The sequence below is a fragment of the Carettochelys insculpta genome, chromosome 26 (assembly GCF_033958435.1).
Source record: "Carettochelys insculpta isolate YL-2023 chromosome 26, ASM3395843v1, whole genome shotgun sequence".
NCBI lineage: Eukaryota > Metazoa > Chordata > Testudines > Carettochelyidae > Carettochelys > Carettochelys insculpta.
Genome location: NC_134162.1, coordinates 1,996,542 through 2,010,253, shown reverse-complemented (window position 1 = coordinate 2,010,253; position 13,712 = coordinate 1,996,542). Strand labels below are relative to the sequence as shown.

Below are 13,712 nucleotides of genomic sequence, written 5' to 3'. Positions count from 1 at the left end.
GTCAGATGATGCTGGTCCTGGAGTTGCCAGGGGAACCCTGTCTGGAGCATCTCGCCTCCCCCACAAGCTCTAAGGCAAGAGTCACTAGGAGACAGGGCCTTTAAGTACCAAACAGGCCTGTAGCAGGAAAGAGGCCAGAGGCCTCCTTGGAGAGGCTCCACAAGAGCAGCCCTCTAAATCCACCATGCCACAGCAACTAGCACAAAGAGCTCTGAGGCTGATGCAGTTTGGTTCAGACAACACTGGCCTGACGTGCACCTTGGCTAACACGGGAAATCCATCAACAGCATGGACTGCGCAGGAGCAGGGGTGGGGAGAAATGCAGGGTCAGTCTCCCTGTATCACTCCACTGAGAACCGCAGAGGTGTAACAGCCAAGGGAGGAGGCGGCGTCAGGCTCATGGCTGTTTGCAGCTTTAACAGGCTCTGCAAAGAGGCCGGTTCCCTCCCAGGGAGGCGATGGCAATTCAGCACAAGGAGCCGTGGTGCAATTACTAAACATTTATTGCTGGTGATTTCTGAGCAGGAGCATTACACATGTTGGTGACTGTTTCACCAACAGCAATTCACTAAAGCTGCCACTTCCCCTTCACCTCTTCCCCCGCACACGCTCTCAGCTGAGAGAGTCTGCATGTACAAAGCCAACGGGGGCTGCAGCCAACTTCTCTCCTACCCCATCTACTTCTGGTTGCCCCATTTGGCCATCTTGTTGTTGATAGGGGTCTTCATGTAGCGGCTGGAGCTCATGTAGGCTGCGATCTTCTCCAGGGCCTGGGGAGGAGAGAGCACACAGGAGATGCCTGAGCGGAGGGGAACACGTCCTCAGGACCCTGGAACTGAAACAGGAAGCCTCTTCTGGGCCCCACCAAGGCAGGTCTACAACACCCCAGTCGGGAGTCTTGGTGGTATGACAAGTCAGAGGTACCAGTTGCCTCCCCTGCCACCAGATCCATTCTCTGACCTTTGTGCTACTCAAGGGTTCCCCTGCCCCCACTGCAGGGGGTTGAGCCTCTGGGTGCAGGGAGGAGGAGCGGCCACAGCCCATAAACAGCGGTAAGATGGGGCCTGTCGCCTCCCGGCACAGATTAGAGCAGCCCCAGTGTTGCCCTCTGCTCTGGGAAGTGTCAAAATTGGGAATCCATCACCAGCTTCCCAATACTGCCTTGTACCTTGGCAGACAGGCCCATGGCTTCAGATACAAGGACTCTGGCTTCACTGAACCAAAGGCAGAGGTCAGGGAAGGATAAGAGAGCAAGCTACTACCAGCAATTCTAGAATTGGACTCCTTTTGGCCCCAGCACCTATTTCCTGGAGCCAGTGTTTGCCACTTCAGCCTCCAGCCATCAGACATAGGACAGGAGCAAGCATGGCTTGCAAATCCCAGGAGACAGCTAAGGAGAGCTCATGGGACAGCAATGTGTCATCCTAGCATACCAGTGCCACTGGAAAAGCATCTGACAAGATCACCAAGCAAGCAGGGCACCAAGATGGGGCTCTCTCTCCATTAGAGAGGGTACCATGATCCCAGGGGCCTGAAGATACACTGCCCAGGCAAGGAAAGCCACAGTGATGCTCACAACATGAGAATCGTATGTAGCTCCAGGGCAAAGAGGACGTCATTCTCCAGAGTTAGACTGGCTCCTCTCTGGCACCGACACGGCAGATATCTCCATTACTACCAGGAGTGCAACCAAGAACATCTGATACCTCAAGGGGCTGCTAGAGCAGTTAGAAGCTCAGATCCTTTGCCTGTTGCTAAAGCTTGGGAGGCCCCATTCTCTGCAAAGCCTGCAGCTGGAATGGGTAAATATGGGTTACACCCAGTGAAAGTCACTGGCCCAATGCTCTTGTGGTAAGCTGGGTTGTCCTTGGATAATCAGAGAGTAGCATGTCCCAGGAGTCAGCACAAACCTCACCTCAAAGCGGTCAAGAAAATCCTTTAGGTTTTGGAACTGATCCAGGCACTTGGGCTCAAACATGCGGTTCTGGTCCAGGACGTCATACACGAGAAAGTCAACAAATGTGATCTGGGGAGAGAGACATGTGAGATGGGGTAACAGTCCCTTCCCATCCCAGTCTCCCTGCAATCACACCCCAGCCACTTACGTTCTCCCCAGCAAACCACTTCCTCTTCCCCAGGAACTGGGAAAACAGCTTCAGCTTTCCAGGCAGCTGCTCCAAGTAGCCAGGCTTGAGTTTCTCCTGCAGGGAGAAGAGGGCGAGAGCTTTCAGAGACCGCAAGGGTCTAGACCAAGGCAGCCCCTGCGCCTTGGTCGAATACACAGCAAGTTCTTCTAGTGGGAAGGGCACTGGAGTTTGCCGCTGTTCTCCTAGGAAACGAAGGATGAGCAGCAACATGCTTCAGGGCAGGTCACCTGTAAAGGGAGGCAGTATTAGGCTAGGATGGCTCTGCTGATGACTTGCAATTGGACATTTGGGGCAGCCACCCTGGGCCTCAAGCTTTGGGGTCCATGCAGGACCAAGGGGAATAATGGGGCGCCTGATGCCAGCAGCAGGGGCCCAGCCTGCCTTGCACTCGCTGACAGCACCAGGAAGTGGAGCGAGCCGGCCACAGCCCCCTCTGCTTCCCCAGCTCTCAGCCATGTCACGCGGGGAGGGTGCACCCACCTCCCCCTGCTGCTGGTACCAAGAGGGAGCTTGGGGAGAAAAGACAGAATGGGGGTTGGGCAGATGGTGTGTCCCAGCCCCTCCCCACAGACAGCCCTAGTGATGGGACAATCCCGTCCTGCAGACAAATGATGAGGTACTGGGCCAGAAGAAAAATCATCAGCTAATGGAGCTAGGCTGTATAGGACACCCTGTGTGTGCCAGTGCCCCTGTACTGAATGGGGCCTGGCTCTGGGCCAGCACGGTCCTGCTACAGCCCCTGCAGGTCAGTATGGGTGTACTCACAAACTCAGGGTTGTAGCAGACCATGACAAGGCTCATACGGAAGTCCATGACTTGGTTCTCCAGCATGTCCACTCGCAGCATCTCCTCCTCCGTCTCACCACCTGGAAGAGGGAACTAGCCTCAGTGTGCTCCCGGGCAGCCGCCCGGCCAAACCCCAGCCTCCGCCCGTACTCACACATCTTGTGCTTGCGCGCAATGTAGCGGAGGATGGCGTTGCTCTGCGTGAGCTTGGTCTTGCCGTCGATGAGGTAAGGCAGCTGGAATGACAGGCGGAGGAGGGTTAGAAAGCAAATTCTTCCCCTTTCCCAGGGCTTACCCACCCTTCTCAGCTAGTCCCTCTGGAGACTCCCTCACCTACTACAGCTGCACAAGACCACACCAGGACCCCTGAATTGGTCCCACCAGAATCCACCTCTGTCAGGTAAGCCCCCTAAGCCCACCAAACAAAAGTGCACTGCCTGTCATCCTCCCTCCAACCCCCAGCATTTCTACATACATTGGGGAAATCCAGCCCCAGCTTCTCCTTCTCGTTAAGCCACTGGCTTTTATCGTAGTCCGGCGCTGGAAGGAGAACAGAAGATAAACAGGATGAAGTTTAAGACAAATGCAAAGTGCTCCATTGAGGAAGGACCAATCAGTTTCACACATACAGAATAGGAAGCAACTGTCTAGGAAGGAGTATGGCAGAAAGGGATCTAGGGGTTATAGTAGACCATAAGCTAAACATGAGTCAGTGTGATGCTGCAAAAAAAAAAAAAAGGCAGCAAACATGATTCTGGGCTGCATTAACAGGTGTGTTGTGAGCAAGACACGAGAAGTCATTCTTCCGCTCTACTCTGCGCTGGTTAGGCCTCAGTTGGAGCACTGTCTCCAGGGCGCTGCATTTCAAAGAAAGATGTGGAGAAATTGGAAAGGGGCCAGAAAAGAGCAACAATCAAAGGTCTAGAGAACACGACCTGTGAAGAAAGGCTGAAAGAATTGGGCTTGCTGAGTTTGGAAAGAGATTGAGGGGGGACACGATAGCAGTTTTCGGGTATCTAAAAGGGAGTCATAAGGAGGGCAGGAGAAAACTTGTTCTTCTTGGCCTCTGAGGCTAGAACAAGGAGCAATGGGCTTAAACTGCAGTAAGGGAGGTTTAGGTTGGACATTAGGAAAAAGTTCCTAACTGTCAGGGTGGTCAAACAGTGGAATATATTGCCTAGGGAGGTTGTGGAATCTCCATTGCTGGAGATATTTAAGAACAGGTTAGATAAGTGTCTGTCAGGGATGGTCTAGACAGTGCTTGGTCCTGCCATGAGGGCAGGGGGCTGGATGCGATGGCCTTGAGGTCCCTTCCAGTCCTAGCATGATTCTAAACCTTATTCCACTCCCAGCACATCTGGGGGACCAGCTCCCCAAGGTGCTGAGCACTCTCAACTCACTGAAGGTGGAGAACATTCCAGGGACTCAGCACTTCTGAAAGTCAGGTCCTAAGTCAGAGGCCCCAGAGCCAGAGTCCTTCCAGGCCAGCTCTCCCCCAGCCCTTGAGTGGTCACCTGCAGGAAGGTGCCAGTCCTAACCTGATGTAGCAAAACTGACACCAGAGCGGGGTCTTTCTTTCATGAGGATTTAAGTTAGGTGTACTCTTGTCATGACTGAATGCAGGGAAAGGTTCCCCCTCAGGCAACTCTGCTAGGGGCGGAGTCAGGTTGTGATGGGGTTCAGGGGTCCCCAGGCTCTTCACCCCATCCGCAGGCAGGAGTGACTCTCACTCAGCAGGAGAACAGCGGGTTTATTAGCTGACAGGGCACAGTGTCGTACAGAAGAGTCAGTGCAGCAGGCAGGGACAGCCAGTCCAATCCCTGTTGGGGAGAGGAGGCCAAGGGCCCCCCCCCCCACCCTCCGGAGCCAGGGCCTTGCCCCCTTCTTTGTCTCTCTCTCTCTCTATCCCAGCCCAGCCTAACTGCTTCCCAACTCCCAGTTCCAATTCAAACCCCTCAGGTTCCACCTCCTCCTTTGTCTGCAGCCCAGAGGTATCACCTGGTCACCTCAGTTATCCTCAGCAGGAGCCCCACACCCTCTGAGACACACACACCTATCCCCCACTACACCACACAGAAAAGCAGTCAAGTAGCACTTTAAACACTAACCAAATAATCTATTAGGTGGTGAGCTTTCATGGGACAGACCCACTTCTTCAGACCAGAGCCAGACCAGAACAGACTCAATACTAGGAACAGACTCTCTGTGCCTTAAATACTGAGTCTGTTCTGGTCTGAAGAAGTGGGTCTGTCCCACAAAACCTCATTACCTAACAAAATTATTTTGTTAGTCTTTAAAGTGCTACTTGACTGCTTTTTTTGTTTCGAAAGCATAGACTAGCATGGGTGCCTGTCCATTACTACATCACACAAGGTAAGCGAATGGGAGGAAGAGAAATTCTTCTGAACAGAGAACAGTTGCAGTCTGAGGGGTCTTTGCTTAAGTGAATCCAGTCATTTTGAGAACAAGTAGTCTTGTGGCACCTTATAGACTAACAGATATTTTGGAGCATAAGCTTTCATCGGCAAAGACCCGTTTCATCAGATCTGATGAAGTGGGTCTGCCCATGAAAGCTTATGCTCCAAAATATCTGTTAGTCTATAAGGTGCCACAGGACTTCTTGTTCTTGAAGCTACAGACTAACACAGCTACCTCTCTGATTAAACGTTTTGGGCTCTCCCTACTCCAGTCAATCTCCTGGCCTTCTCATAATCAGCACGTGGATATGGAAGTGGAAAGGAAGCAATTAAACACGAACAGATTCTTTTCATTTTGAGACATGGTAGGGAGTTGCTCCAGTTAATGATTTAATTCTTTCCCCTGTCCTAACTTCTAAGCTGAATCCCAGAGGACTAGTTCTCTGTGCGGCAACCAGCATGTTCTCTTGTTTTGTGAATAAACTTTGAAGGCAGTGATCCGATTCCTGTGTCCTAGAGAACGGTCTGTGTCTATTCATGTGTTAGCTTGAAAGTATCAGAGGGGTAGCCATGTTAGTCTGTATCTTCGAGAACAAGAAATCCTGTGGCACCTTATAGACTAACAGATATTCTGGAGCACATACTTTCATGGGCAAAGACCTGCTTGATGCCCACGAAAGCTCATGCTCCAGAATGCCTGTTAGCCTATAAGGTTCCACAGAACTTCTTGTTGTCTTAGACTGAAAGGTCAGCTGTCAGGTCAGAGCTCTTTCAACCCTAAGGGATGGCCGGGAGCTTGGTGTAAACCCACAGGGAGACGTTCCAAGTGTCTTCCTGGGCTAAAGGAGGTTTTTCCTCACTGGGGTAGGTACCCCACAGGGCCAGGAAATGTGGTCTTGAGAAGCTTTTTTTTGAGCAGAGCCCATAGAGGCAAGGTATTTCGAGGGTCATGGGCCCCCCTTTCTGCACTCAGAGTGGGGAGGCAGCCCTGACAACTCTATTTCAACATAACTCTAAGCTCAGACTGAACTGAGGCAAGACTGCTGGCCCAGCCCTTCCCATCAGGTTAGCAAAACCAGTTTAAATCTCATCTGGAGTTAACTGGTGAGACTCTAGCACAGGAGTATAGTTTCAGAAGCTGTTGAGTTAGCAGCCAACTGACTTGTTATCGACAGGGTTATAAATGAAGCTCAAAGTTCACGGGGCGGTGAAGTGGGGTGCGTGGAGCTCACAGAGCTTGGGGAAGTTAGTCTGGGGGTGAGTGAGGAACAAAGGAAGCTGGATACTCAAGCCGGAGTATCCTCCCCACAATATGCAGGGGGCTGACTGCTTCTGAATTCTGTACTACGCTGTGTCCCTGTTGCCGAACAAACCTGTCCCACCTGCTGAGTCACTCCTGGCGGAGGATGGGGTGCAGAGCTTGGGGACCCCGTGAACCTCATTCCACACCCTCAGCCAGCTCAATTTAAAGTCTGGCTTGGAGAACACCAGAGAGCTGTAATCAACTCTAACACCTGCTGGAAATGCCAGTTAAACAAGCATGTACAAGGTAAGGGGAAAATAACCCTTCTTGGTGTCTAGACAGCAACCTTGCATACAAAACCTCACAGTCAACAGGGGCTTTGTTTGGCTGATAAGAGCCCTCATCTATGCATGCTTATTATACCGGTGTGACTGCAAGCCTATGCACCATGATCTCTGGCTAGTGGGTCTGTTCTGCTGCAGTTTGAGTTCGCAGGAATGTGAGGACAGGAGTCAGGATCTGGCCTGGCCACTAAAGGTGCCTTTTCACCAAGAAGATTTTTTTCCTACTAGAGTGACGAGGCAACAAATGTGGAAAACTGGCATGGTGGGGTGTCAACAGGTGTCTATAACACAGAGCCCCAAATAGCAGCTGTCCCCATTAAAAAGGGACATATGGTCACTTCTACACCCAGTGAAGACAGATTAATTCAACTCATTGGCCAACGTTAAAGACTAGAGGGGAATCAGCATTTAAAAATCTACCTCCTAACTTACATTAGAACTACAGCCCCCTTACCTGGGGGGTGAAGGCAATTAGAGTTCGCCAGCACAGGCTAATTAATGCTCTTTGCGGGACAACATACCACAGTTATTACTGCTACTCAGTGGGCTACTAGGGGTAATGACCACAGCGGGTCATTTGCCCACAAAAGCTTATGCTAAAATAGCTGCTAGTCTATAAGGTGCCACAAGACTTCTTGTTTCTGAAGACGCAGGCTAACTTGGCTGCCTCTCCAATACAGCTTCCCTGCTCCCCATCAGAAGTATGGTACTAAGTTCTGCCCCACTGCTGAAGAGTGAGCTGAGCTAACCCAACCTTGCTTCCCAATCCTACATGATCCCAACCTAAGCCTGTATGGCTGCATGCAACAGATGCTATGCAGCAGCATGGGGCACAGCTGCTATTGCTATTTTAGCTGCATGCAAGGAAGCTGTCAGAACGTTTACTCCTATCCTCAAGATAGGAGAGGAAGTGGTGGCTTCTCTGGGGAATAACCAAAGCCACTATTAACAAGTGTTTGGAGGTGGACCAGCGTCACAAGAGCAGTGAAGGTAGTGGGGAAGCCATCCGCAGCCGCTGGAGCAATACCCTTTATGCTGAATGTGCTCAGGCACCAAGACAAGGATTCCTCCGATACAGGCTGCATGCCAAGAACAGAGGGTTAGAAACCCAAGCTAATGGGCATGCCACATTTTGGGGAGTTCCTGGGAGGAAAACATTTCTTGGAACAGGGAACTATCTAGCGCTCTCCAAAGACACGCTTCATTAGCGCAGTAAATTGGAATCCTCCAGAGCAGCAGGATTTGCTGAGAACTGGGGGCAAGTGTTTGAGCTGAACGGTAGGACAAGAGGCAGCCTGAAAAGCAGTAATTAAACATGAACTCTAAATTTCTTAATGGCCCAGTCAACCAGACTAGCCATCGGACAATGCAGCCAGAGGCTGGCTCACGCCCCTCTGGTATGTTGTTACCCCAGCCCTGACTGCATGATGTCTCAGACAGCAGTTCAGCAGCCAAGAACTGTGGGATCCCTTCCCTAGTGCAAGCCTGCCCCAGCCTGCTGCAGCACCTTACCCCCTGGAATGCCTGGCCTTCCACTGAAGGAGATTCATGTCAAGAGTTTCCTGCAGGAACAGGAAGCCCCCTTTGGTCTCTGGAGATGCAGAATGCACAGAGCTCTCAAGACAACCAGCCAAAAGGCCCTCAAATCCACCAACAAGAGCCTGTCACCAGCACAGGGGAAAGGACACGTCTGCAGCACTGGAACAGAACTCCTACCCAAACCAGCAACTCCCGGCACTTCGGGGCAAAGGGAGAGCTTTGCTCCCTGCCTGCAGTACTCACCTTCCCCACAGCTGTACATCTTGTCCTCATAGGCTGTGCCCGTGTACTCCAGAAGCAGTCGGATGGCGTGAGCAAGCTGCAGGGGGGAGACCATGGTGATGTGAGAGCCTGCATGCAGCAGCTCTAAAGCAGGGATATGCTGATCTCCGTGGTTTGCCATCAGCGTTACCCCAAGGCGTGGGAATTCACGGTTTCATTTACACAAACAGCACGACAGGGGAAATATTTCATTGCCTCTCTTATTCTCACAGCAAGATACTGACCAAATACTCTACTAATTCATCCTACTACAATTGCTTAACAATACAGCCTGAGCCTCCTGATAGGTTAGCAGCTAAATCTGACTGTTTAACAACAAGCAGCAAAGAGCCGCAGGAGATATGTTAAAGAGACAGTTGCCCACTACGAGAGTCAGGCTGGTCTAACCTAATTCTTCAGCCCCCAGGGAGCTCACTGGGCAAGATTCAGCATCCCTCCCTGTAAAAACAGCCCGGAAATCCAGCCCCGACAGAGGTGTTGTAAGCTAACAAGTGATTTGCTGGAATGCAAGGGGCAGACAGCCCAGCTAAGGGAGTTCCACCCGGGGAGTGGGGCCTGCGAGTTCAGCCCCGGCTAGCAGCCTGCAGGAGGGGAGGTGCTCATGCTGGGAGCCACCCAGGGCAGCACATGTATCACCCTTTGGTTTGTCTCTCAGAAGCCAGATCACTGCTCCGCTGCACCCCCAGGGATTTCCTTCACCTGCCGCCCCAGTGAGTCACTATAGCACTGGCCCTGGCTATCAGCCTGGCTGGTGTCCCTAGTCTTTGTGGGGGCTAGGAAGGAGTAACAGGTGACAGCTCACCTGAGGGTTACCAGTTCTATTCACTCCCTCTGGGAGACCTGGCATTAGCCAAGGACAGGCCAGGGCACTGGGCTGGATAGACCTTTGGCTACCTTAGCTACATCTTCGCCCATACAAAGTATAGGTCTGTCCCCTGGCCCCCACCCCTTCCATCATGCATCCCTCTTTACAGATAGGGAAACTGAGGCACCAATTACATTAGTGTCAAGAGCAGACTAAATCTGAGTATCCAAGCAACCGGGTGGAAGGCCCTGCAGGAGACAGCCTGCGGGCCTACGCCAGTGAGAGCGGCTGCATTAGAGCTCACCAGCACCCTGCTCCCAGAGGCAGGCCTTGCCCGCCTCCTGGCGGTCCCACTAACTGGGGTTACTCCCCCCTTGGCAGGCTCAGACGAGTGCAGACACAGCAGTTCAGCGGCCAGGGCTCAGGACCTGTCCACGCAGTTACACGCGGGGCTTGCAAGCGCCACCGTTTGGCAGCCCAGCCGTTCCCACGCGGACGTGGTGCAAGGCAGGAGGGCTGCAGCCGGGGTGCCGCGGGCGGGCACGGGAGCAGGAGATGGGTGCTCGGAGCTAGGCCGGCTTCGAGCGGGCTGGGACCGTCCTTGCCCCCAGCTTCCCCACGAGGAGAGCGGAGAAGTTGAGGGCGCAGCTGGTGGGGGAGGCGCGCGCGCGGCGTGGGAGAGCGGCTGGTGGGGGGGGGGGGGAGGACAAGCGGGGCCCACTCGGCTGCAGCGCCAGACCCAGGGGATCGCCTCTGCCCCAGCGAGCACACACCAGCCCGGGCTGCGCACCGGCCCCCGCGCCCGCGCCCCCAGCAGCCACGCACCGGCCCCCGCCCGCGCCCCCAGCAGCCACACACCGCCCTCCCCCCGGGCTCCAGCAGCTCCAGCCCGCGCGCGCCGCGGCCTCACCCCGCGGATGTCCCAGTAGCCCAGCACCGCTGCCATGCTGCCGCTCTAGCGGGGCGGGGAGCGCGGCGCGCAGTTATATCCGGCCCAGCCCGGGGCGTGGTGAAGCGGCAGCCGCTCCTCCGGGGCGCGGCCTCTGCAACGGCTCCGCCCCGGGCCAGGCCGCTGAGTTGGCACCGGCTCCCCCCCGGAAACGGGACTTGCCCCGGGGCCTGGCGGGGGGCCGGGGGGGTAAAGCGCTTTGGCGCGCCACGAGGCACGTGAGAGCGGCTCAGGTTAAAGCGGGGCCGGGCCGGGCCGCAGGGGGAGAAGGGGGCGGCTGGGAAGGGCCCGGGTCGCGCATGGGCTGGGACTCTGCCAGGGGGTTGAATCCAACCAACCCCCCGCGCAGCCTCCAGGCACTAGTGGGCGCCTCTTGCTTCCGTCCGGGACACCAGTGCAGCGCCGAGCTCCGCTCCCGATTTGCACCCGGCTGAGTGAGAAAGGGATCGGGGGAGCCCGGGTACTCCGGATTTACACCAGGGTCTGACCAGAATCAGGCCCGGCTTTCCCAGCGTGGGGCAGGTGGCGACCCCATGTGTTGCAAATGCAAAATGAGTTTTCCAGCGGCCATTGCTGCCCTGGGCAACGACTGCTGGGCCTGGGCAAGCGGTGCTACTCCAGGCCGTGGAGCACTGCGTTGCAATGACAGCACTTCATACGCCAGGCCGTGGAGCGTTGCATTGCAATCACAACACTGCATACGCCAGGCCGTGGAGCGTTGCATTGCAATCACAACACTGCATACGCCAGGCCGTGGAGCGTTGCATTGCAATCACAACACTGCATACGCCAGGCTGTGGAGCGTTGCATTGCAATCACAACACTGCATACTCCAGGCCGTGGAGCATTGCATTGCAATCACAACACTGCATACTCCAGGCCGTGGAGCATTGCATTGCAATCACAACACTGCATACTCCAGGCCGTGGAGCGTTGCATTGCAATCACAACACTGCATACTCCAGGCTGTGGAGCATTGCATTGCAATCACAACACTGCATACTCCAGGCCGTGGAGCATTGCATTGCAATCACAACACTGCATACTCCAGGCCGTGGAGCGCTGCATTGCAATCACAACACTGTGATACTCCAGGCCGTGCAGCACTGCATTGCAATCACAACACTGTGATACTCCAGGCCGTGCAGCGCTGCATTGCAATCACAACACTGCATACTCCAGGCCGTGGAGCGCTGCATTGCAATCACAACACTGCATACTCCAGGCCGTGGAGCATTGCATTGCAGTAACAGTTATTGCAGCACCAATGCAATGCAATACTCTGAAGGGGCAGTCGATACCTCCCCTCCACACGCAGGGACTTCCAAGGGGCCCAGACTGCTGGCTGTTCTACTACTACTGCCAGCAGAACTTCTGTGTATTTGCTCTGATATCACCTTTCCCCCTTTGTACCTCCACTCGCCCTTTGCCCCCCCCCCCCGCCATTAGCCACATTACACTGGTTTCCCCTGTGCTGTTGTCAGTCACTCTCCCATTGTCTCAGGCCGAGTCTCCCCCCAGCCTGACACCTCCCCTCTGCCCCGGTGATCCCACGTCTCCTTGGCTGCAGGCTGGTGTCAGGGTCGCTGGCCCCTGTGTGTAGGCCTAAGGCAAAGCCACATTGTGCAACTGTCATGGGGAACAAAGGGGGCAAACTCCAAGTTTGCTAGAGGCTGGTGGCAGACTCCAGAAAGTCTGGTGCTCAGCAGGGGAGAGACAGTCACATTCGCATGATGGCTGCGTGATGTACTGGCCCTGCATAGAGAGAGTAAGTGGCCCTGCTCTAACCGCAGCTCCCTGCCCTGCCCCAGGGCCAGGCACCCCCAGCTCACCCCCCAAGTTATATATTCTGGCAACTCACCAGGGACAAAGGTGCTACCCCAGGCTGCAGCTGTGCTGGGCCGCAGCCGCCGAGGCAGCATCGGGCCCCGGGGCAGTGCCAGGGAAAGGTGGCAACCAAGGCCACTGCCACCGCGTGCTTGTCCCCCATGTGGTGGGGCGTGTGTGCAGAGGGGCGGCTCTCCTGCGCACAGGGGTAGGTGCCGGCGCACAGCTGGGCGGCGAGCAGCTGCCTGGCACAGGCCCCAAGTGAACATGGGGCTTGCGCCGCACCACGTCCCTTGCCTGTCTCTGGCCCGGCCTCTCCCTGCTGGAGACCCCATGACCCAGAGCAGCCTGAGGCAGCAAAACAGGTGAGGCAAGTAAGGCACTTGCCTCGGATGGCAGGAACACCTCGGGCGCCCCAAACAGCATCCTGCACCCGACTTCACTCGCCTCTCCTTTCTCACAGCCCTGCACCTTGCCCTGCACGTATGCACAGGCATGCTGGAATCGCCTGCCTTGCACGTTGGATATGAACGGCGAGCGAGCCGTGCTCGTCTATATACTATGGAAACAAAAAAGCAGTCCAGGAGCACTTTAATTATGAGCAATTATTTTGCAAATAATAAAATAATTATTTTGTTAATAATAAAAGTCCAGTAGCACTTTAATTATTAACAATTATGTTAAAATAATAAAATATTTTATTATTTTAAAATATTGTATTAATAAAAATTCCACTTATTTATTATTATTGATTATTATTATTATTATTAAATAAAAGTCCAATTATTTTGTTAGTCTTTAAAGTGTTACTGAACTGCTTTTTTGTTTTCATTGAAATCTCATTGGGCGTTTCCAGCTTTGTCTCCCCTCTACTGGGCTGAGCTGTCCTGTTGCAGGGGAGGAGGGGGATTTAATTAGCACCTTGATTCTGCATTGGCTTGGACATCAGGGTTTTCTCAGGACACCATGGTCCCCAGGAACCAGCCAACTTCTTACAAGTCTACTCACAAGAGGGGCTGAAGATGTTCCTCTTTGGAACATCATGTTCTTTCTGCAAGTTCTGGTGGATATGGGTGGCCCAGGACTGAGTGGGCTTTAGGGGCCGGGAGAATTGTTTTTCTGTTTATATTTTCAAAGCCAGGCTGGCTGAAGGAGTGGGGAGTGCCCAGCCCCTCTGAAAATCAAAGCCCTTTGAGGACCTGAAGAGCACCAACAGGGCAGGGACAGGCCTGCGGGTTGGGATAAATGTTCCGAGGTGGAGAAGTTTCAAAGCTGAGCTAAGGCTCCGTGAGTACCGGGTAATCGGAGCCCCCGTGAGATCTGGTTTTTAAAACAAAGAGAAACCAGGAAAGTCAATAAGCTGAGACAACTGC

The 13,712-nt window shown here is 54.0% G+C and overlaps 1 protein-coding gene across 1 annotated transcript; it reads right to left on the bottom strand.

The window, feature by feature from the left end:
- Positions 1 to 485: 485 nt before the first annotated feature.
- LOC142001899 (glutathione S-transferase Mu 1-like) lies at positions 486 to 10,557 on the bottom strand. Its single transcript, XM_074977538.1, has 8 exons — positions 10,474 to 10,557; positions 8,720 to 8,795; positions 3,409 to 3,473; positions 3,088 to 3,169; positions 2,913 to 3,013; positions 2,106 to 2,201; positions 1,916 to 2,026; positions 486 to 770 (listed from the first exon to the last, which is right to left on the bottom strand). Exons 1-8 carry the CDS (start codon positions 10,507 to 10,509, stop codon positions 678 to 680), a joined length of 660 nt encoding a protein of 219 aa, XP_074833639.1. The 5' UTR covers positions 10,510 to 10,557; the 3' UTR covers positions 486 to 677.
- Between the last annotated feature and the right edge of the window lie 3,155 nt (positions 10,558 to 13,712).

Coding starts and splice junctions, on each gene's coding strand:
- LOC142001899 (XM_074977538.1), bottom strand. CDS start 10,509: ATGGCAGCGGTGCTGGGCTACTGGGACATCCGCGGG. Junction 3,014..3,087: donor TGCGCGCAAGCACAAGATGT/GTGAGTACGGGC, acceptor TCCCTCTTCCAG/GTGGTGAGACGGAGGAGGAG. Junction 2,027..2,105: donor AGTGGTTTGCTGGGGAGAAC/GTAAGTGGCTGG, acceptor CTCTCTCCCCAG/ATCACATTTGTTGACTTTCT.